This window comes from Myxocyprinus asiaticus, chromosome 25 (genome assembly GCF_019703515.2).
Source record: "Myxocyprinus asiaticus isolate MX2 ecotype Aquarium Trade chromosome 25, UBuf_Myxa_2, whole genome shotgun sequence".
Lineage (NCBI taxonomy): Eukaryota > Metazoa > Chordata > Actinopteri > Cypriniformes > Catostomidae > Myxocyprinus > Myxocyprinus asiaticus.
Window position 1 is genome coordinate 42,468,979 of NC_059368.1, and position 25,627 is coordinate 42,494,605.

Below are 25,627 nucleotides of genomic sequence, written 5' to 3' on the forward strand. Positions count from 1 at the left end.
AACATATGCCTACCTACATATACACCAGCATAATACTGAATGGATTGGGGGGAAAAAATACAAATACAAAAGTATGAATAGACAAGGACAGGTAGCAGCTTACAGGGAAATAGCCTATATGCAACTTTATAAAAGACAAACAGATGCCAAGAGTTCCAACAAAATAATGCGAGTACAATAATTACAGAGGTTATTTTCAATTACCTAAACACTGTATCAAAACAAATGCTTTGGCAGGCATTTGAATAATAATAGACTGATAACTTATGGCCTACCTTTTGACACATCTTTATTTTGTTGAGGGGGCTACTTTTGAGTCGAAGGTGTTGGGACTTCCTGAGATGACAGCCAGAGTGAACAGAGATTTGTGCACCTCAGCTTTAATTTTCCACAACAGCGATGCAGCGCATTTAAGTGGTTTGTTCTATATTTCAGGACTCGAGTGGCCTTTTTTAATGCTGAAGACAGATCTCGCAGTGTCTCAATATTTCCAAGGCACGAGGTTCCAAGGGTAAGGCATGACTTTAGGCAAAGCTGCTTTGGAACAACTTTGTGACAACTTGCCCCATATAGTGTTACAATATGCCTAACTATTGGGGTATGTTTTCACAAAAGATTAACATGTGTTCAATGAACTGTATCTTTTTTTTTCTGGGCAAGAACGGTGAAAATGTTTAATGACTTTTTTTGACTGAAAATAAGCCTTCCCAAAAAAAACAGGAGTAAAAAGTGTGACAACTTAACCAGTCCACAAGCATATAGGGGAGACTGGTTAGTCTCCCCCATATATACTTGTGGACTGCTTAAGTGCTTGTGGAAGAAATCTTCAGCTGTTCCCAGGTAGTCTCTCAAATAATATGAGGAATAAAATCTGCCTAATATAATAATTCAATTGTTATATGTGACAAGGAGGAGGGCGGGGTCGGGCCATGACTATGCACGCCCGGCCCCCAATCGGGCTAATCAGCCGAGGAGAGGGATAAATGCAGCGGGATGCATTTATTTAGGTATTTATTTATTTATCCCCAAAAAAGGGAAAGGAGGAGGCGGGAACCAGCTGAACAGTCAAAATAATATTTAATGAGAAATTAAAACATAAAGACAAAACATAAACACAAACGCACACACTGCAGCTGCATGTGGCTCTCTCTCCCGAACTGCCACATCCCGCTGCATTTATCCCTCTCCTCATCTGATAAGCCCAATTGGGGGCCGGGTGTGTGTAGTCACGGCCCGGCCCCACCCTCCTCCTCGTCACAATATAAAACAATTATCAAAATGCTATTGAAAATAGTTTTAGATTGAGTACAGCATGTCCCACCACAGGACATGTCAACTTCCCAAACGTATTTCATCATGTCAACTATGTACTGTTCATATTGGCTTGAAGTGTAGTGGTATCAGAATGTCTTACGTCTTCAGGAAGCCCATAAGTTGTTCTCGTTTTTGCTTGGATTTGTTGGTCATGATGCTTCGATACGTTTGTCTCTCTATACACCACAACTTCACTGAAGTGATAGCTGTAAGACAACATCAAAACACTCATTCATTACATTTGCAAAGGGATTGACAAAACTGTTACAACATGACACATCATCAGCAGTCAATCCAGCCTGTAGCGATGTTTGATATAGCATACTAGCATACTACCTGTGCTACAACATTTCTGTAGGCATAGAATATTTGGATGACCTACTACTGCTATTTGCTCAAATATGTAGATACAATAGAGGACGCTTCACAGAATACCGTGTCTCACAATGCAATACGCTTGACTGGACTTTCCATTTACAGGATGATTAATGAACTGGAAGTAATATCAACCACAATCTCTTTTTTGACCAAACCTAAAGACATTTTAATAAAAAAAAAATAATTATAATTAAGAATGCAAAATATCTGTTTTATTTCCAAAATAACTGCTGGACACTCTTCATATGCAACATTATGGCTGTGTCTCATTTGGAAGACTGCGTCCTCCGGAGGTCGCATTTGTCGGCCGCATACGTCATTGAGGCTGTCTCATTTCAGAAAAGCGAATAGGACACTTCGAATGCAGCCTTCGAATGCGACCTTCTTTCAAGGGAATTCGGAGGATGCATGAGGTGTATCCTTCGTGGGCACTTACAACCCACAATTCTTTGCTTCAATGGAATGTCTAAAAAAATGATGCCAATTTACATTTACATTTTACATTTATACATTTGGCAGACGCTTTTATCCAAAGTGACTTACAGTGCCCTTATTACAGGGACAATCCCCCTGGAGCAACCTGGAGTTAAGTGCCTTGCTCAAGGACACAATGGTGGTGGCTGTGGGGATTGAACCAACAACCTTTTGCTTACCTTTTGCTTACCAATTTGCCCCTAAATATGATGTTCAAACGCAAGGAATGTTAATTCCCAAGTTGAAGTACCTCAGTAGATAGGTGCATAGTATATAATATGGATAATTATATTAATATATAATTAAAATAAAGTAATAGACTAAAACTACACCTGTAAAATCTATTTTCTTTTCTCTTTACATCATTATAACTCTCCTAAAATGTACCTAATGCTTTCCCTTCCAGAGGGACTTTGTTCCCTTGTCACTCAAAGCGCTCACACTTGTTAAAGAGTGGCATGCTGTCGTAGCAACCATGTTACGTTCCGTTTCCGTTTGTCCTATGAAGGCCGTCTCGTTTAAACGAGGCTTGTTTAAAGGAGGACACTCGGTATACTGCAGCCTTCAAAGGACGCGTCCTACCTAGCACGCAGCCTTCGAAACGAGACACAGCCTATGAGTTCCTGTGACAACAATGTAGTATAATACTGCTTAAGACATAAACGTTTATCATTACTGTTTAATTCTCTTTCATAGTAAGCAGTATACAGTCACTGCACAGCATTCAGTATGTAGAAATATATTTGTTCCATTTTAAACATAGCCTGTGACCAAATCCTGAAAACCGACCTTTGACAGATGCTGTGCGTTTGCAGTTGTATAGAATGGCCAGCTCCCCAAACACATCGCCAGAGGTCAAATTCCGCAGGTCACGCCCAGCCTGTGTGACCCTCAGCTCCCCCGCTTGCATAAAAATGGAATTAAAGTGCCCATGAATTCATCCTTTAAAACTCATATACTCTCTTTCATACACACAATGGGCCTCATTCATTAAACTTTCGTAAAAATATGAGTAAATTCGGAGTAATTTGCGCGTAAAATGGACCTTTCCTAAAACTTTTGGCCGGATTCACAAACGCTTCATATTCCCCAGATTTGTTAGTAAAACGTGTGTATGTTAGTTAAAAGCCAAACATTTGTAAAGGGGGCGTGTGCATGTTCATTAACAATTATCATAATCTCGCTACAAGACTCGCTAGTAAAGGATTTTAACATCTATGAGGAACAGTAATGAAATCGATTTTATGAATGACGTATATTCATATCATAAAATTTCAATTTAGCAAGCACAATAGCATCTCAAATAAAGTGAGGACATCATATGTTTTTGCTGTCATATGATGCTCTTTTGTGAATCAAATAGTTCAAGAAGTCAATAAAAATGGTTTGACATGAGGGTAAAAAAAATTCCGTTTACGCCGGGATGAGGATGTTCACCACATTAATCTTCTCTGGTTTATTTCGCAGCGCAAAGCCAGTATCATTTGTGAAACTTCTCGGGTAATGATGGTAGCAGTGATATAGGCTACCTGCAACTGGGAGAATCTTCAGAGAAATTTAAAAAATGCCTGAAGATGATGACCGATTTGCAAGCTATAGCTACGACAATGTACAGGCTTTTTCTATTTTTTTCCCCCATTTTACTGTGTATGCACCTGCCTGCGATGTGTTCATTTATGAGTAATAGCTTTACCATTGACCATACGTTATAAACTGAACGCGATTTACCAATGCCTATACTAAATTATGGAGCTCAAATAAAAAACAATAAAAAAAAACTGTCCAACCAGTCACATTAGAGGGCATTAATTATTTCGAGAAAAATCAAGCACTTCTGCTGGAAAAACAATAAGCAGAGTTGGGAAAAAATATACTTTGAAAAAAAAAATTAAGCAGTAAAGAATCATTTCTAAATAAGTAGAGGCCATGATTTAAAAAGAAAACAAATATTTCATCTTGTTCTTCTTCTTCTTCTTTACTAATTTATGTTATTTTAAGGTTAATTTTACTTATTTAATAATTAGTCCATTTTTTAATTATTTAATTTCACTTCTATCAAAATGTAGTCATTACAGTTTGCCTGAAAGATCACAACAGGTTCGGATGTCTTACGCACGATTTACACGTGGTCGGGAGCAGGTGTAAATTTTGATCGTACTCACTAACGTTTTGAAATTACGAAAACTTTCATGAATCCGATAATTTACATCAGAGCGGCTTTACGAACGATTTACACAAAAATTCATTCTGCTCATCTTTCATGAAAGAGGCCCATTGTTTTTTAACAGTAATAAACCCTTGACTTTCCATATTCATGACGTACACCAAACACTCAATGAAAAACACATAGCAGGATATACATACAATTTTGTTTTATGATTTTGTTCATTTTATATTGATCTTGACACATCAAATAATTTAGAAGAGCACAATAACCATGTATCCAGATGTGTGGTTTACTCGAGCGAGTTGATTCAGGATCGCAGTGGTGTAGTGATGCTGTACAGTCCCAATTTAGTTTGCGAGTGGTATAATGCATACTCCAGAAACTAGCACTCAGAACCGGGAGAACTGAACAGAACCGAACTGGTATTTATAGCAGACAGCACTTTTAGCTTTGCTTTTAGTGGGTGCAATTCATTCTTTGTAAATGTAATTTTCAATACTGTTGATTAATATTAACAACATAATAGACAGCCACTGCGAGGTCTGATGCTCATATCTGATGTTTTTACACATACCTGCAATCACTCGACTGTGTTAAAATTAATACAGCATTTAAAAGCTATTTTGACCATGAAGCACATTTGACCGCTCATGCGAGCAGCCACATGACCATATTTACCATGAGGCACTAGCACTCTTCTTTTAAACATTCTCAGTTCCTTCGGTCGAGCACCGGATCTGACATGACAATAAGCACCATTTTAGTTTAAAAGTAGTAACAGATAGGGCTGTAACGGTACATGTATCCACACCGAACCGAACGGAAACAGGGTCTTCAGGTCCGGTACACTCAGTCAAACAAATGATTACATGTCTTAGCATGCGTGAAACCAATATTAAAACAACATATAACAAACAACACAAACCCTGTAGAGCTAAAATGAAAAAAGATTGCAGCGCAACACAGGACCGCATGGATTGTTTGTTTTCCCTGCTGTACCTAAACCGTACCGAACCATGACCCCAAAACCAAGGTACGTACCAAATTTTGTGTACTTTTGCAGCCCTAGTAACAGAGCATGCGCTCAAATAAGCCTGTGAGTATTTGAAACCAGTCATGTGTCAGATTGCGTGTACATGTACCGAATAGGTTCTGTACTTGGTACTACTGGTACTGCAGAAACAATGGTTTTGTAACATCTTATTTTAGTGTCGCCTTGGTACTGAAGTACATCTACTATTGACATCCCTAATAAAGAGTATCCTATAAGAGCTCTAATTTCTTGACCTCGCTAGGCGCAGCTATTGGTAACTGCGTCTTTTCCAATTTTTGTGTTGGGCCTCATGTATTCAGATAGAAGACAAAGGCAGGCCTAACACAGTCATAAAAACCGAACTCAAGCCCCCACATTCCAAGTCGTAAATCTCACTGATAAAAATCGCGCCAAAATCAAACAAAGGGAGTCCAAAACAGACTACAAATCCATGAAGCCTTGCTCATTAAAGGATCGAACTCTCAACTCCTATTGGATGAGGCACACAACAGAATGTCACCTCAAACCATGACATCATCAGGAGTTGAAATACCTCTGAAATGCTTTTGAGATTTGCTTCCAGCGACTTTGTTCACCGAGTATAGACGTAGTTTATTCGCTGCTCTCCGGTGCAACCTCGTGGCACAAGGAAGTAATGTCCGACTTGAAACTGTAGCCATACAATCTCCAACTCGCTGGACGAGTTAAGATTACTCTGTGTTCAACCGAACACTCTAATGGATCCGAAGGAGCCCGCCGAGCAATTTGCATCTTCATCCATTTGCCTACAGAAGTGAAGAGATTAAAGATTTCTCTTCCATCTTCAATCAAGTCGACATTTCTGAGTTCTCCGTCAGCCCGCCGAGAATCAACAGCCATACCGTCCGCCGACAGAGCAAGGAAACGGCCTCCCGTCATCACCCGAGCCTCAAGGAACCGGGTCAGAGTTAAAGGACGGAGGAAAACACATTCTACCTGTGCCCTCATGCGATTCAAGTAAGAGGTTTACGTCTGGGCAGAGATAGAATATTATAGTGTGTTATTCTTGTGTTTCAAAGTTTTTGCTTGTACAGTTTACGGACCGCCATGTCCGCTCATTATTAATACTCAGGGTATTAATTATCACAGATTTGTTTTGCTGTATTGTGGTCCAACCAAATTGGATTGTTGTGCAATTTCGCCATCGGGGGTGAGACAGCAACTGAGTTCATCCATTAAAGAGTCAAATAATGCGGGACATTTACGAGCTGTCCACCGCGTCTCTGAATGATAAACTGACAGCTGTTTTCTCTCCCACTATCGCGAAATCTGCTTTAGGGCTGTCACTTAATTAATTCTCTCTCTCCCTCTCTCGTACTAACCACACACACACACACACACACACACACACACACACCTTATGTGTTATAGGATTATTTTTATTTCCATATCTAATCATATCACTCTTTAGTTTGTAGTTGTAAGTCGGAAGTTTATTGACTGCATTGTATTAATTATTAATTGATATTACTGCATAAATAAACTTTTCTTTATATTACAAAGAGAAGTGTTTTGGTTTGTTTTGCATACGCCCGTGTCATGCTGACGGGATGTCAGTGCTCGGATTCAAACCTTCATTCATTGTTTTTTTTTTTCCCTAAAATCGATATTCTTCGGATGTCGATTTTCCTAAGAAAACAATCTAATATTGAGACTGTTTTACTATTTGGTTATTAGTCCCTGATTCCAGGGTGGTGCCCTGTCAATGTTAATCCTTATTAATATTCTATTGATTTTTGATAATTGATAATTATCTTTGATGGTTGTTGAATTTGAATGATCAATAAGCTAGTGTTAATTTTAATTAATGTTTCATCGATGTTAACAATTAACGATTATCTTTGATAATTGTTGATTTAAAGGATTAAAAAAAGCTAACATTGATTCTCATCAATGTTCTATTGATTTTAGTAATTAATAATTATCTTTGATAATTATTAATTATTGCTAATAACCAAACTTGCTCCTAAACGTAGCACACTACATTAACTGGAACCCATATGAGGTTTTAATAAGTTACATTCAATTGATTAATTTAAATATTAATTAATAACTACAGAAATAATTATTAATTATTTCTGATAGTAACACTGATCTAAACAACCAGTAAAGCCCTACATTTGTAAGAGCTCTAATTCTAAGCGCAACTTTCATACCAGCGCAAGTAGTGGTGCTTGCGCTATCTGTCTGCGTATTTTCCTGAGAAATAGGTAATTGATGTGTCAAGATGTCTGAGAACTTTGCCTGTTCTTGGCGCAAACTCAGTTCCTGCATTTGTAGTTTGGGGATTCCACCAGCAAATGATACAGTATCATAGAGCTATTGATTACATTTAATACTAGCCATGGGTTGTGTGTCAGCAGATCAGTATGATTAATTATACTTGCATTCTTTATAATTTAACGCAGCCTAAAGTACATAAAAATAATTATTGACGAGCACCACATTTTCCATGCCTATATAAGAAGTGTGTAGTTGCCATATAAATATGTCTGACATTCAACAAGGATGTAGTTAATACATAAAAGAACCTTTGTGTAAGTCACACGACGAAGGCGAAGGAGTTGGATCCATGTGCATGAGTGTTTTATTATCGAAAAAGTAAATCCAAAGACAGAGATGTAATACAAATACAGAGCAAAGGGTCAAAACACCAAGCACCAGTCCAAAAGTAGGGCAAACAAATCCAATACGTGAGACAAGAGCTAAATCCAGGGCAGCAGGCAGAAATAATCCAAAAACAGTAGAATATTAAGTAACAGAGCAAATCGCTCAGAAATTGCAGTGTAGAAACATACGATACTTCGCAATGAATCCTAGTGAGAACTGGGTATTTATACACAAGCAGAGTCTGATTAGAGAATGAGCAATAGGTGTTTTGAATGAAGTCCCATGTGATCAGTAATCAGGAGACTGCAAAGGCGCAGGAAGGGGGGTGCTGAGGGTGCTGAAGCACCCCCTAGTGAGCAAGACTGGAAAAGAGTATCAACGAAATTTCATATATTTCATTCTATTTATGCAGTATATATAATGCAATTTTCACTTTCAGTGTATGATTTATGTTAATAAAAATGGCATCCCGTTTCGGAGAGATCATGCTTGTGGAACTGAAGAGAGCCCTTATGATGGGGATGGATACTAGTGAACTTTTTATTCTCCCTTTTTTAATGCACAAAAGATAAAAAATGTGATAGTTAACAATGAAACAGTAATTTGACAATAAATTACAATTAAAATGTGGTATAGTATCATTACTGTTGTTTAATAATAAGTATTGTAGTGTAATATTACAGTTTATGAATAAAAACAAATTAATAAATCCTCAATATTAAGTATTTTTTTCAGAAGTATATTGCGCTTTACTCGTGTAAGCTCATCCTTTGAAATTATAATAATTTATGCAAAAAAAAAACATTTTTGGTGTTTGTTTTTGTTTAACATGAATCGCTTGGATATAGAAAATCTCATGAAGACATTTATTAGCAACAATCCTGAGCACAAGCCCACATTTGGGGTCTTCAAGTAACAGGTAGGACATTTCTTAATAGCTTAATATTGTAGCATATGGGTTCATTTTAATAGCTGTTTTGTCTGAATATTTATATTGTGTTTTATGGTTATTTCTCATTCACACTTACACAGTGTACTTAATTGCAGGTGAAAACGTTCCATTGCATTTTGTGTGTGTGTGTACAGTGATCACGATGGGAGAAAGGTGCCTCTTGTTGTTCCTTGCAGAGTACTCAGCCTTACAGGCTCCATATTATTAGGATTACAGTGGGAGTGGGGTTAGGGCATCTTCTGACTCCCAGGAACAAATCGAGGCCCCTTTGTGCAATGGGTGTACAGTAATAGGGAGACACGTGGTTCTCTGATGCCCTTGTTGCGCATGCATGATGTGTAAATCGTCCACCAAAACCTCAGCACCCCATGCCAAAAATTAGTTCCCGCGCCTTTGGGAGACTGAGACCTTTGCAGTTGCAGTGGATATGACACTAAGACACAAATGGTCCATATTTCTTATCTTCTAATGCATCTTTATTTAAATCAATGTTACTTGACAAGGAATGGAATATATAATAGGATGCAGGTGGCACAATAACTGGAGGAGAACCTCAGAATTAAATTACACTTGACCAAACCCATTCACACTTTGAGCTATCTCGATATCCCACTAATGCCAAAGACTTAGCACATGCTTGCACGAAAATACCAAAGCTTCATTGCCATGCCACTGAATTTGTGTGTATGACAATATCTCACATAGCACTAATATATACTCTGATGTGTGTGCAAAATTTCAAGTGTTTTTACGTATGTTAATTACCCCAAAAGTACCAAAAACCTTGAAAAGAATAATAATAATAATACTTAGAAGAACAATAGGGTCTCCACACTTTTAGTGCTTGGGCCCTAATAATAATAATCATTAGAAGAACAATAGGGCCACTGCACTTTCAGTGCTTGGGCCATAAATAATAATAATAATCCTTAGAAGAACAATAGGGTCTCCGCACATTCAGCACATGGGCCCTAATTATAACATTTGGCCTAATGTTTATAAGTGGCCAATCATCAGTGTGCTAACCATTTCTAGCATTTGTTTCTCTTCTCTGTTTCCTTCAGCAACGGCAGTGAAGGATGTTATAAAGGAGACGGAAGAGCGGTCCTGCTCCAGCGCATGAGATTCCAACAATTGAGGCCCTTCCAATCCCTGTTTCTGGAGACACCTGCAATGGAGGCCTCTCTGAATCCTGCTCCGGTGGGCCAAGAAAACCATGCTATGGAGACCTCTCCACTCCCTGCTCCAATGATCCAAGAGACCCCTGCTTCTTAGATCCCTACATATTCTGCTCTGTTGGTTTCAAGAGAACTCCTGAGTTTCCTGCCTCGTCTGAGTTTCCTGCCGCGTCTGAGTTTCCTGCCTCATCTGAGTTTCCTATGACCCGGTCTGAGACTTCTGCTGCCCTGCTTGTCTTGTCTGACCATCATGCCCTGCCTGTATCCTCTGGTCACACTCTGCTCCTGTGTCTGAGTCTGCTCCATCCAGTCCAGTATTTTCTCCAGTTGTTATTTCTATTCCAGTCCCTTTTGTGGTTTCTGTACCTGTTCCTGTATTTGTCCCTGTTCTTGTGACAGTGTTTGTGCAATTCTCTGTCCCCTATAAAGTCCACTCCTGACCTGAAACCTGAACCCACATTGGCCTCGTACACTGAGTCTGTTTCGCCTGAGTTTCATGCTGCTGTGGCCTTTTTTGAGCAACCTGACCCTGAGCCCTCTGCTGCTGAGTCCCTGCCAGACCCCTTTGAGTCTCCAGAGTCCATATTCTCAGAGTTCAAGGGCCCCTCTGAACTCAAGTCCCCTGTGCCTGAGACCTCCAGTGTGTTCCGTGTCTCTACCGATCCTGTACCCAAGTGTCCTGTCTTTGACAGTCATGTCCCTTAGTTCCCAGTCCCTATCACTCATGAACAACCTGTATAGGCCTCTACTGACCCAAAGCGCTATGAGCCTGGTCCTGTCCTGGAAACACCTGAATCTGCTCCTTATCTTGCCCCTTTGTCTGTTCCCCAATGTATCTCTCGTACTGATCCACCACCTGTCCCTGACCAGCCTAGTCCAGTGCCTCGTTCATCTGCTTCGTTACCTCGACCTTTTCCAGTACCAGATTATGTAACATGTCCTGTCTGTTAATGTCTAGTTTACTGTCTTGTATTGTTTTTGATTTTTTTAGGTCATGTCTTTTATTTTTAATGCTGTCATTTGTTTTCCTGGTTCCTGTCATGTGATTCCCCTGTTTTGTCATGTGACCTTAATGTACTTTTAGGTCTGGTCTTTGGTTCAGTCATGTGCAGACCAATCATCGCAGGACATGAAGAAGTGCATGTCGATTATAAATTTTGACTGACTTGAGATGTCGCCATCGCCGTGTCACTATGATGTATGCCATCAAAGTACTGCAAGAGTGACTAGAGAGCAGCCACCTGGCTCAGCCAGTACAGTTGCTTCAAAGCGGCTGCACAAGCTCTGAATAACGACACAGCTTATTCACGATTGGCCAGACTCACAAAGTGACAACGGTTGACGTGTATTTCATTTGCTGAGTTCACAATGGCATACTTCACATACTACTCCTGCTACTACTGCAATATCAGTCTATGGCAGAAATAGTAAGAGTAGTATGGTAGTATGCCATTACCAAGGTGTTTATTCTGACACTTCCAGTTAGGTGAAAAACTATCACAAATCTGTGTTTTTATAACAGTACATCATGTTTATAAACAATTAAAATATATAAAAAATACTGACACATTTATTGGTATTAAAATTTTATTGGACTTTCTTCTTGTACAAACAGCAGGCACTGTATTGACCAGTAAACAACCTTGTCAAATGAACAATGTTTCCAGATATTTTATGTAAAATTCAAACCTCTGTCTATCTGAATTTCACTTCGTCTGCAATAAAGAAACCGTCATGGTTACTTGTGTAACCTCCGTTCCCTGATGGAGGGAACGAGATGTTGTGTCGATGTAGTGACACTAGGGGTCACTCTTGGGAGCCCGAGACACCTCTGGTCTTTGATAAAAGGCCAATGAAAATTGGCAAGTGGTATTTGCATGCCACTCCCACGGACATACGGGTATAAAAGGAGCTGTTATGCAACCACTCATTCAGGTTTTATGCTGAGGTGCCGATATAAGGTCCGGCCATTTCAGCGGGTAGTTCAGTGTTGTGGCAGGAGGGACACAACATCTCGTTCCCTCCATCAGGTAACCATGACGTTCCCTATCTGTCACTCACTCGACGTTGTGTCAATGTAGTGACACTAGGGGTCCCTATACGAAACGCCACAATTGGCTGAACTGTGTTACGTGAACTGGCGGTGTGTGGTGGGCAGACTACTGTGTGCCTCATAGCCAGCACACCAGGTCGACACGTATCCTCCCCCAACATATTTATGAGTGTTGAACGGCCCTTTTTGGGGACAAGTCGACTACCCAAAAGATAGAGACAGGCTTAACCCAGTCATGGCCTCTTTTCCCCTTCTTTTTTTCCACTCCCTAAAAAAGAAGGGGGATTATCCGACTGGGCTGCCAGGGGAAGAACAATAGGGGGAAGACACCACGGAGACCACACCTTGCCCAAAGAGTGGGGGGGATATTTAAGTGGAAAAATATGTCACATGGTCTTTCCAACCATGTGGGGAGTCTTCAAGGTAGATCCTGCCCAATGGGGGAGGAATTACTACAAACATGGAGACTGGGGCAGAGGGGCTCTGCCCAAGGAAGATGCAGTTTGCCAACAGGGAAACGAATTAGCAGAAGATATATAATCGCATGGGGTTAGCCTTACAGGGAACCGCCACATGCGGAGCACCTACCCTAGAACAGGGCTCTTAGTTAGTGCGTGTACTGGGCCGGCAGCGAGTCTCTCCGAAAACTCGACTGCCACAGGGCTCGAAGGAAGTCAACCAGGGAACAAAGTTTGTGAACACTACTGGGAATTAATGGTGCACGTCTTCAGCTCCAAGGGAGGTGGAAAGCACTATGTGCAAGCAATACACCCGGCCAGCTATCCCTGGCTTATCCGCTTGTGTTGCGTGCCACTACCTGGGACGAAACCGGTTCCACCCGGAGGTTGTAGAACCTTGTACAGGTGTTGGGTGTTGCCCAGCCCGCTGCTCTGCAAATGTCTGTTAGAGAGGCACCCCTGGCCAGGGCCCAGGGAGCCGCTACACCCCTGGTAGAATGGGCTTGTAGCCCTACCGGGGGCGGCATGTCCTAGGCAACATATGCCATAGTTGGTGTCAATGAGCCAGTGGGCGATCCTCTGCTTGGAGACAGTGCTTCCTTTCCGCTGTGCACCAAAGCAGACAAAGAGCTGCTCAGAGATTCTAAAGCTCTGCGTGCGATCCAAATAGATGCGTAAAGCGCGCACTGGACACAGCGACGACAGGGCTGGGTCTGCCTCCTCCTGGGGCAGCACTTGCAGGTTCACCACCTGGTCCCTAAAGGGGTGATGGGATCCTTGGGCACATAGCCCGGTCAGGGTCTCCGGATCACGTGAGAGTAACCTGGACCGAACTCCAGGTACGTTTCGCTGACAGAGAACGCTTGCAGGTCACCTACCCTCTTGATGGAAGTGAGCGCAGTCAGGAGGGCAGTCTTCAAGGAGAGTGCCTTAAGCTCGGCTGACTGCAAAGGCTCAAAGGGGGCTCTCTGTAGACCCTGAAGAACTACAGAGAGGTCCGATGAGGGAACGAGGCGCGGTCTGGAGGGATTCAGCCTCCTGGTGCCTCTTAGATACCTGATGATCAGGTCGTGCTTCCCTAAGGACTTACCATCGACTGCATCGTGGTGTGCTGCTATGGCGGCAACGTACACCTTCAAGGTGGAAGGGGACAGCCTCCCTTCAAACCTCTCCTGCAGGAAGGAAAGCAATGATCCGACTGCGCATCTCTGGGGGTCTTCCCGACGGGAAGAACACCACTTAGCGAACAGTCGCCGCTTAAAAGGCATACAGGGGCCTCGTAGAGGGGGCCCTAGCATGAGTGATCGTGTCTACCACCGCAGGTGGTAAACCGCATAGGTCTTCCGCGTCCCGTCCAGGGGCCAGACATGGAGATTCCAGAGGTCTGGGCACGGGTGCCAGATGGTGCCCCGTCCCTGAGAAAGAAGATCCTTCCTCAGGGGAATTCACCAGGTGGGAGCTGTTGCGAGGAGCATGAGGTCCGAGCACCATGTCTGGGTGGGCCAGTAGGGTGCTACCACGACGACCTGCTCCTCGTCCTCCCTGACCTTGCACAGGGTCTGTGCAAGCAGGCTCACTGGGGGAAATGCATTTTTGCGCATGCCAGGGGGCCAGTGGGGAGGATTCTTGGGAGGCGAACAGGTGCACCTGTGCCTGTCAAATCGACTCCAAATCAGCTGGACCACCTGAGGTTGGAGTCTCCACTCTCCCCTGAGGGTAACCTGTCGTGACAGCGCGTCCGCTGTAGTGTTGAGGTTGCCCAGGATGTGAGTGGCTTGCAGCGACTTGAAGTGCTGCTGACTCCAGAGGAGGAGATGGCAGGCGAGTTGTGACATACAATGAGAGCACAAACCGCCTTGGCAGTTGACATATGCTACCATTGTCGTGTTGTCTGTCTGAACTAACATGTGCTTGCCATGGATCAATGGCCGAAACCTCCGCAGGGTGAGCAGAATTGCCAACAACTCGAGGCAGTTGATGTGCAAATGCAGTCGTGGACCCGTCCAGAGGCCGGCGGCTGCGTGCCCATTGCAAACAGTGCCCCAGCCCATTTTGGAGGTGTCTATCATGACCACGACACGCCTGGAGACCAGTTCTAGAGGAACACCTGCCCGTAGAAATGAGAGGTCGGTCCAAGGGCTGAAAAGACGGTGACAGACCGGCGTGATGACCATGCGACGTGTCCCGTGGCGCCATGCCCATCTTGGGACTCGAGTCTGGAGCCAGTGCTGAAGCGGCCTCATATGCATCAATCCGAGTGGGGTGGCCACTGCCGAGGATGCCATATGCCCCAGGAGCCTCTGAAAAATTTCAGTGGAACCGCTGTTTTCTGTTTGAACGCCTTCAAACAGGCCAGCACCGACTGGGCGCACTCGTTCGTAAGGCACACCATCAAGGAGACTGAGTCCAACTCCAAACCGAGAAAAGAGATGCTCTGAACCGAGAGGAGCTTGCTCTTTTCCTAGTTGACACGAAGCCCTAGTCGGCTGAGGTGTGAGAGCACCAGGTCCCTGTGTGCGCACACCATGTCTCGAGAATGAGCTAGGATTAGCCAGTCATCAAGATAGTTAAGAACGCGAATGCCCACCTCCCTTAACGGGGCAAGGGCAGCCTCTGCGACCTTCGTAAAGACTCGAGGAGAGAGGGACAGGCCGAAAGGGAGGACTTTGTACTGATATGCCTGACTCTCGGACGCAAACCGCATGAAGGGTCTGTGTCGAGGAAGGATCGAGACATGGAAGTACGCATCCTTCAGGTCTACCGCCGCGAACTAATCTTGATGCTGGACGCTCGCCAGAATGCGTTTTTGCGTCAGCATCTTGAACGGGAGTCTGCGTTATGCCTAGTTCAGAACTCACAGGTCCAGGATTGGCCGCAACCCACCGCCTTTTTTCGGTACGATGAAGTAGGGGCTGGAAAACCCCTTCTTCATCTCGGCTGGAGGGACAGGTTCTATCGCGCCCTTCCGTAGGAGGGTAGCAATCTCCACGCAAGGTAGCAGCATTTTTGTCCTTCACAAAGGTGAAGTGGACACCGCTGAACCTGGGCGGACGCCTGGCGAAGTGAATCGTGCAGCCGAGTCAGATGGTCCGGACCAGCCCTCGTGATGGATTGGAAAGTGCAAGCCATGCGTCCAAGTTCCGTACAAGGGGGACCAAAGGGACAACGTCATCGGACGTACCGGCAGGTGGGGCCTCGTGGTGGGGTCGTGCTGAGTCTAAGGACATCGAAGCACTTACCTGGCTCCTTGTGACCGCCCCCGGAACAGCCTGGGATGGGGGAGGAAGAGGCCTGTCCTCGTGACCCGTGGAGACTGTCACATCGGGGGCGGATTTGTGACACAGCTGGGCACTCAGGGGCAGGAAACCGCCGCTGGAGCGCCAAACCTGCCAAATAGAGTGGTGGACATTGGTCCTGATGATGGCCGTGCACACAGGATACGTGACCCAGGGAACAAGGAAACTGCTCTTGCTGAGCTCTTGAGTACTGCAGCCACTTGGGCATGCAGTGCAAGTAAATGCAAAAGTTAACAAAAAGATGGAGATCTGCTTACCAGCTCCAGAGCAGCGGGTTTCATTGTCCCTGGGTCGCCCGTCTCAAGGGCGCTTTGAAGCCTTTCATGGGTTCTGGGGCATCAATCCCGGGGCGGAACTACCCTCGTGCAGTTCCTTTAGCGCCTTGACGGACTTGCAGGAGAGCCATGGCGTGCAGGGTGGAGGCGGCTTGTCCAGCGGCACCGTAGGCCTTGGCTGTCAGAGTCGACGTAAACCTACAGGCCTTGGATGGAGGCTTTGGGCACCCGCGCCAGGTGGCGGCGCTCTGCGGGCATAGGTGCACCATGAGTGCCTTTATCCACCGGGGGATTGACGAATAGCCCCTGGCTGCCCCACCATCGAGGGCAGTGAGGGCGGGGAAGCTGAAAAGATCGGGACCGGGCAGTAAAAAGTGCCTCCTGTGACCTTGTCAGCTCTTCATGCACTTCCGGGAAGAAAGGAACGGGGGCAGGGCGTGGCTTTGAGCGGCGCCGCGAGCCCAGGAACCAATCACCGAGCCGCGAGGGTTCAGGGAAGAGCAGTGAGTTCCACTCTAGCCGACGCTCACGGCTGCCCGGGAAAGCATGTCATCATCTCCGCGTCAGCCTGTGACTGGGCAATTGACCCCGAAGGGAGGAGCCTAGCTGAGGCTTCCGACTGGATGAGCCCACTCTCTGATGCTGCGCTCGAGAGCTCATCACTTTCGTGGGCTCCGAATAAGAGGTCGAACTCGCCGTGAGACGAGCCGGCGGACTCATCCGGGAGCCCGATCGGGGCAGACGAGCGTGCTGGGGAATGAGAGGTCCGCGGGGGGATACCCGGCGGAGGCGGTCCCATTGGGGTCCCCAAATCGCCCCCAGTGCTAGCCACGCTGGCCTTATACCCGTGGGTAAAAGGACCGAGGCGGGGAGCCTCTGGGGTGGCTTGCTTTCTTACGAAGGTGAGCCGCGACCGCAACGTTGCCATGGACATATCCTCGCAATGAGAACATGACCATCCACGAATGCTGTCTCCGCGTGAGCAGTGTCCAGACAGGAAAGACAGTGATTGTGACCATCAGAAGGTGAGAGATAACGAGCGCAACCAGGAATAACACACAATCGCAAAAGCATCTTTAAAAAGACGCGTCTTTAAAAAGATGTTCCGTGTGTGCCGCTCTTTTAGAGAAATATACTCTTTTATTTCTGCCGAAGCGCCCAGGGGCATTCTCTGCAGTGCACCAGTGCAGAGGGGGGGAGAAGCTGCTGTAATGCGCCGTCAGATCCAGCAGAGGTGAATGAACAGTAGAATTCAACTCAGTGAGCATGACCGTTCGGCTCTGAAGAGAAAATCTGAATAAGTGGTTGCATACCAGCTCCTTTTATACCCGTATGTCCGGGGCAGTGGCATGCAAATACCACTCGCCAATTTTCATTGGCCTTTTATCAAAGACCAGAGGTGTCTCAGGCTCCCAAGAGTGACCCCTAGTGTCACTACATTGACACAACGTCGAGTGAGTGACAGATAGGGAACAAGCATTGTGTGATCTGCCGTGACTAATATAGGTTCAGCACATGATGGGAAGCACAAAAGTGTCTGGCTTGATGGCTCTCTTTTCCACCGACTGCAACTGGCAATCGGTAAATTTTCAGGCAAGGCGCAGTTTAACACACCTTCTGTCTTAGGTTCATTAATCATGTCTCATCATTGGTTCTTGTTTCTGTCTTTCATAACTCAAGCTTGTTACTGGCCTACAGCAATATGTAAATTTTGCAATTGAATTCGTCAATCAGTTTGAGATTTTCTAAGGCTTTTCTAAGGATGCTTCTGTGTACACGTGTCAGACGAATGCTTACGGAGTATCTCAATTTGGTTCTGTCACGTTATATACAGCGTAGAGGAGACTATGTCAAGCTAAACATAGTTTGAAACTTAGAAAAACACATCTTGAGACCCCTGCATTCAGTTGCGCTCCGTCAAGTAATTTTTATTTGTATAGTACTTTTCACAATAGACAACGTTTCAAAGCAGCTTTACAAGAAATTTTACTAAAACAGAAAAAAAGCTGTAATGTCTTGGAGTCATTATTGTGCGATTTGATAAAAATGTGTGTGATGAGGAGGAGGGTGTGGCCGGGCCATGATGGAGCATGGCCGGCACTGAATCAGCTGATCAGAGGGAGAGCGAGATAAAAGGCAGCCGGAGACGCTGGTTCGGGAGAGAGAGAGACGCACGCGGCCGTGTTCCATGTGTGTCTGTGTTTGTTTATGTTTGTCTTATGTTGAGTTTCTTATTAAACTTTATGTTGACTGTTCTGTCAGTTCCCACCTCCTCCTCAACCATCCTTATAATGTTTCAACGTGATTCTAGATTGCACCTAAATAAGTAAATAATGTTTGTATTTAGACCCTCAGTGAGCAAGCCAATGGCCAGCCATGTCTGAACACAAGAAAGCATCCTCATCTTGTGCTGTCTGCTGTTAGTTTGGTTGGATGCCGGAGTAATTCTGGATGCAGCCGTTGGTCTTAAAGGTCAGGTATCTGAATCTGCAGGTTGTACGGGCGGTGTAGGGTGTGTGTGATATCCGATGCTATTAAAGTTCCTTTACTCACTTTGTATTTACTGTAGATGCTGCTAAAGGATACCTGGTCCAGACCTATTATTTTACTGCTCATCCTTAGGATCTTGTGCAGAGGGGTTATGTGAATGTTACTCATTCCTTCAAACCAAGCAGATATATTAAAGTTGAGTACTGATTTGATGAAACACTTATCGAAGGCTTGTAAAACTGATTGATGAACCTGGAGCTTACAAAGTTTTCTAAGGAAGTACATACAGATGCTGTTGATGCTTGGAAAAGATGATAATCTGTAGAATGCACTTGATAAGTCAACAAAGACTATCCTGACACAAGACTTGGGCCTCTCAAGGTGGGTCTACGTACGAAAGTGTGAGCGGCAATGTAACATAAAGGGGTTCACACATCGGATACGTCTGGTGGATGGCATGGCACATTCTTAAATTCAAAATAATTATTTTCTATAAAAGTACACACACTGCCCCAGCCATGACTCCAGAGGCTAATTGCATAATAAACGTCTCCATTTTGAATCATTCAGTTTGCGCAGTTACACCAGTTTCATACACTAACCTGACTCATAACGTCACTTTGTTTATTCTTGAAGAAGTACAAAAACCTTTGTAACTTTTGTGCGTATAGTGACTAGATTTACAACTTTGGACGGCCACCTGCACCGCATTGACGCATCCTATGTGATACCTGTGCCTTGACCTACCCACAAAGCGGCGCTTCTCCTCCGGTGTGTGACCGGTTCAGTATAAAGTACAGTAGATGTTATTTCACCACCTTGTCCTTTCCCAATGCTATTACGCCAGACTACATTAAACAGAATGCCACCTGACAGTGAATTAGAAAGCATACAAATTTGGCTTCTGATTTAATTGCTTGCTAATGTTAATATATCAATGCCTCAAAAAATATAGAAAATAATGTGCTGATCAATAATTGATGTATCAGTATTTTATGACATTCCTAGTGTCTAAATTGTATTGGTAAACATCCTGAATCAGCTGAGCTTGACTAACATAATCTGACTGAATTTATGTGATGCTTGATTTGTTATAATTTTATGTTCCACTGTAATTCCAGAAGTTGGACATTCACTTTAATAGCACTTTCTGGTGGAATCCCCAAACTGCACATGCATTGACTGAGATAAGACTTTATGCTGAGAATAGACGTGTCTTTAGCGCAATGATTTATTTCTCACAAAAATAGCAAATTAAGCTTTACTGGACTTAATTTCCACGGACCTCCAATATATTTGTGAGAATTCACCCACTGTTTGAGTGCATATTTCCGCAGATCACCCAGTTAAGTGTTGCCCACTATGGAAAAATTCCACTTAGATTTAGGGCTATCATGAAAATGGGATAAGACAGTTGTAGCGCATATAAAAAAATATACAAAAAATAAAGCCCTTTGTCTTCAACACTTTTACTGTTTCATACTGTTTTCAACTGTTTCATAAAAGAAATAAGACACTTGAGGTTGTGCTGTATTGTGAATATAGTCACTCCACTGTGTGTGGTGCCTAACAACGCCCTTTAGACATTACTATATTCACAATATATCACAATCTCTCATACCTTATTACTTTATTAATAGTTAATTAACTGGTCACACACATACGCACCAGCAACAATGTACATGCTGTTTCCCTCTGTGCCCTCTGTGATGATGGTATCACCAGGACAATGATCCAGAACCTTCATGAGCTCCACCATCATACTGATCTGCTCTTCATCCAGACGGCTGAGGAAATCATTCTTACTGATGGCCTTCACGATCTGAGCTGTCTCACTGTACAAGACACATAGACATACAACTTTCTGTATGCTTTTTTTTTTTTTTTTTACTGTGGAACACAAAATATATTTTTTTTAATAAATCATCATGCAGCTCTTTTCTACACCACAAGTGTTCAAAATGACCACATCTGACCAGTGCACGTACCCAAATGCCAAATGTCAAGGCAAATCACCCCCTCCCCCATATTTTAAGTTTACATTTGTTTTATATTTAAATTAAAAATATAACAAACTGCCAAAAATGTATAACATTTAGTGTGCTCTTGGAACCTGTTGTGATCTGTTGTTTCTATTGCTATGGTGAACCTGTTTTAAGATAAATAAAATGAGTTGTCACTTGAACGCCCTATTTCGCCAGCTGGGCTGCGTGAACTGTTGGTCTCGTGCAGTCTCACAGAGGAGACAGAGGAGATAAAACATTCGATTTCGGTTTGTTTCTCACCAAATCTTATTGTATGCTTTCATAACAATCATGAGTCTCATGGAATAATTTATTAGACTTCTGAATTATACTTTTGCGTGCTTTTGAAGCTTGAAGAGGTGGTCACCATAAACTGCCACTGTATCACTGAGCAAAAAAAAAAAAAAATTAAAAATTCCTCCCTTTGTGTTAAGAAAAAGAAAGCCAAATGGGGTTATAGCAACACAGGTGTGAGTAAACAATGACTGAATTTTCTTTTTTGGGTGAACTAACCATTTAAGTTTGAAAAAAATCTTGATTTTTTATTTTTGTAGCACCACCTAACTGGTGGTACTACAGAGTTGGCTGACTCTCCCTCTCTCTCTATCCATTTATGCACTGCTGTTTTCTGTTTAGCAATATCAAACAGCAAACATGTCAAAAGTGGAACGAAACCACTCTATCCGATACCCAGATCAATGGACAGAGCAGCGTGAGCACTGAGTACTGTAATATGTACAGACAGAAATGATCAGACTTATCATATCACGTCACAACCTTTAAAAAAAATACCACAAATTTTCTATAGTAACACTAACTGTATAAACTACAGTATTTTAGGCAGAAATATATTCATAATATATATTATATTACTAATATGGCTCCATTAGCTACATGTTACATTAGCGGAGTGAGAAAATATCATTGTTCTTTGTTACAACTACGGCAGTTTATAAATGTTTATAGTTTTTAAAAGTTTTCAGGGTACTGTTTTTCACTACAAAAATGCCATAGTTTTATTGAAATCATGTTAAATCTAATCATTGTAGTAACCATTTGTGGTGATGTGGGCATGGCCGAGCGACGTCTGTGGAGAGCAAGGCCGGGAGAGGAAGAACGGTAAGGATTGGCACCTGTGTGTGTGTGTGTGAGAGAGAGAGAGAGAGAGAGAGAGATCGTTTGGACTGAAAAGCCAGTGGTGTGTTATATAATTTATGCTTGGTTTTACCAGAGATTACCTTGTTACAAATACCACTGTTTATAACAATAACCCCCCACCAGTGCTACCAACTGAGATGCTGGTGACACCAGCTGTAGAACTTGGTGGCAACAGTGCCACCGCTCTCAATATTTGTCTGGAGCCCTGCATGGTTACTCTGAACTGTCCTTTTATGGAAAAGAGCAGCTTAAACATTCTGCTAAACATCTAATTTTGTGTTCTGCATAAAAAAGAAAGTCATGGGTTGAGAACATCATGAAGGTAAGTTAATAATGACATTAAGTAAATTTTTTGGGTGAACTGTTCCTTTAAACAATTGATTTAATTTATTTACTCTGAGACTGGTAAATGCCACTGCAACTCAATTGGATTTTGTCACAGTGCTCTTGATAATTATAAGTGTATAATTATAACCTGGCAGATTTTGTGACCCTGTTGGCAGTGATTTCAAGCTCTGCTGGTATGGGCTCCGAAGCTATGACAGCTGCCCGACTGTGTCGAACTTCAGGCACTTCATTACTGTTCTGTTGCGATGGACAATCTGAAAGACAAACATTAGAAGACAGTTGTAAATCTTAACATCAGTATGACGAACATCATAACAAACAAGTGTACAGTTTTTTTTATTTATTTATTTATTTATTTATTTATTTATTTTTATGACACAGGAGTCAGCATGGTAAACTCCTACATTTATTGCAGGTCTTCCATAATATACAAAAATGACTCCTTAACTCTCCCTCTACTGCCCTCTAGTGTCTACTTTCTATTATTCTCCTTGTGCTACCGAGATCTGTCATTTATAACAATCACGATTCTTTAGGCAAATATGCTAAATATTACATCCCCCTTCTGTAGATAAATGTACTATACTAAAAAGTACTAAATGTACTATACTAAAGTACCAAACTCAACTGAAATTAAGTTCTGCATTGTACCTCGTAGTCAAGTCATTTTTATTTGTATAGCGCTTTTCACAACACATCGTTTCAAAGCAGCTTTACAGAAAATCATGCTTTAATAGAAAATGAAACTGTAATATCTATAAAGTCTTAGAGTCATCATTGTGTAATTGTAAATTGTGTATAAAAATAAATAATTAAATAATAATTGTATTTAGAACCCTAGTGTGCAAGCTGAAGGTGATGGTGTCAATGAACACAAAACTCCATAAGATGCTGGTTAATGGAGAAAAATAACCTTGGGAGAAACCAGGCTCAACGTGGGGGCCAGTTCCCCTCTATATTCATGCTGTTTAGCCAATGCCAATATTAGTTATTTGTGTGCAGTGCAAGTCATGGTTTAAAATTTGTAAACTAAGTGTTAAGGGCCAGTGTTAAAACAAAGATTTGTTAGTAGGGATGGGACATTTCGGTTCTATATACGATATGATGTTTACGATTCGATATCTTGATTTGATATAACACTTTAATGACAAATTATGGAAGAAAATTGTTTATTTTTTTAATTTTTGTGCAAAATACACATTATAATTGCTCATCAAAATAAAGTTCTTTAATTCACAATATAAATCTTCAAAGTTTAAATAATAAGAGTTTCTCATAAACCTCTCTCTACAAGGAAAGATCACAAACAAATAAGGCTTCAAAAATAGTAGATTACATTTAGGCTGATCAGATGCAGAACAAGCAATATAACTGAACAGAACCTGTCCTGAAAGAGTATGAGTATATATTTATTTATTTTAATTAGTTTTTCTTGATTATTATAATCACATTTGTACTTTTTAAAAATGTAATAAATTATACTTTCTACCAATTAATATTATTTCTTGAAATTGTATATATAATTATATGAGCTGTCAATGTTTAAAATAATGTGTACAATTTACAAGTAATAACATTAAGTTTACATTCATTTGTATAACAAGCACTATAATGGTACTGTCACTTTAAGAGTGTAACGCGCATCTCACAGACTCACAAGCGTTGCGGTTCATTAAAGAGAGAGAAGCATGCATTCGGGCTATTTGTGATCAAAATTAATATTTATGTTTACTTTTTATCTGACTGTAAAGAACAGAAAGGATGTTAAAAGTCACATTCAACGACAGTGGAGTGCAGGATCTCATCTTTGACGGCCACACATTACACAGAAGAAATGGTCCATATTAATCTCAAGCAGTTTTCCACAAAACAAGGAGATTTTCCAGGTATTCCAGTCCTTAAATTTGTAAGCGCTAAATTCAAGCACGTTAAGCACTTCAAGGACCTTGTGTGAAGTGCAGTAGGGGTAAAATTAGATTATTATGTTTGACATGTCATTTCATTTATGATCACATGGACCGAAAACAATGTTTAAAATTTAGAAATATCGAGCTGTCTCGATATGGTTCGTCATTTTTTTAATTTAATTTTTTATTTAGTACCTAGGCTTAACATAACACTGTAAACAAACATAAGTTAGAATGAAGTATTGAAATCAATATTCAAAAGTTAAACATATGTGTGTGTGTGTGTGTGTGTGTATATATATATATATATATATATATATATATATATATATATATATATATATATATATAAATTAATTATAAACACCGATCGGCCACAACATTAAAACCACCTGCCTAATATTGTGTAGGTCCCCCTCGTGCTGCCAAAACAGTGCCAACCCGCATCTCAGAATAGCATTCTGAGATGTTATTCTTCTCACCACAATTCTACAGAGTGGTTATCTGAGTTACTGTAGACTTTGTCAGTTCGAACCAGTCTGGTTATTCTCTGATGACCTCTCTCGTCAACAAGGCATTTCCATCTGCAGAACTGCCCCTCACTGGATATTTTTTTGTTTTTGGCACCATTCTGAGTAAATTCTAGAGACTGTTGTGCTTGAAAATCCCAGGAGATCAGTAGTTACAGAAATACTAATAAATCCATTATTTATACATTAATTTTTATAAATCCTTATGTGTGCGCGGGAAATTACGTATGCACATTTCAACGGCCATTTTATGCATACACAATTTCCCACACAAACATCAGGATTTTTTAATAAAGTTGGCCTAAATATGTGCACCGTCTGCTCACTCTTGACTGTGCGTACGCATCTTTTCTGGTTTGTGTGAATTGGCGACTCCAACTGGATAAGTAATGACCTGAACAGACTGATTCCAAATTCTGCTTTTCATTTAATACAAAACAATTAGAATAAAAAGGTATGGAGTTAAGTAATCAAATAATTATCATCGAGCTGTTATGCTATATTAATTTAACATAACTAATTAAAAAGACTTTCAAATATAAACTGTAAAAATTAAATATTGGTGGTGCGCTGCTTTTGGAAGATTTTCCCATGGCATCATGCGGAGGGAGCATACTTTTAATGACAGCAAGGATGTTTTGGCTTGTGATACTTTCTGTTACCAAAGGCTGTGCGCTTCAAATTGTGTTGTACAATACAGAAATCAAGTTTTGAGGATTGCATTTGAATAAATATAATTCTGTGATGTGCACTTGACTGACGTGGAATGGCCTGGTAAAACAGATGGTATAATGCAGGACACTGACAGACATTCAGAAGTCGAACAGACCATTGGATAGACTGGGGGTCGGGTGTCTGGATTTGTCTGGATAGGTCAGAAACACAGTACGGTACAGCTTCACACAGCTGCAAAATTTGTGCATGAAATGTGTTGCCTGTAACA

The 25,627-nt window shown here is 42.1% G+C and overlaps 1 protein-coding gene across 3 annotated transcripts in view; it reads right to left on the minus strand.

Moving 5' to 3' along the window:
• prkg3 (protein kinase cGMP-dependent 3) overlaps positions 1-25,627 on the minus strand; it is a 131,768-nt gene that overhangs the window by 71,211 nt on the left and 34,930 nt on the right. For all 3 annotated transcript variants that reach the window (XM_051654762.1, XM_051654761.1, XM_051654760.1), the window contains 4 exons: positions 22,375-22,501; positions 20,386-20,552; positions 2,956-3,069; positions 1,415-1,520 (listed from right to left, as the gene is read on the minus strand). In XM_051654762.1, the coding sequence (XP_051510722.1) occupies positions 1,415-1,520; positions 2,956-3,069; positions 20,386-20,552; positions 22,375-22,501 (514 nt within the window). The remainder of the gene's footprint in view (positions 1-1,414; positions 1,521-2,955; positions 3,070-20,385; positions 20,553-22,374; positions 22,502-25,627) is intronic.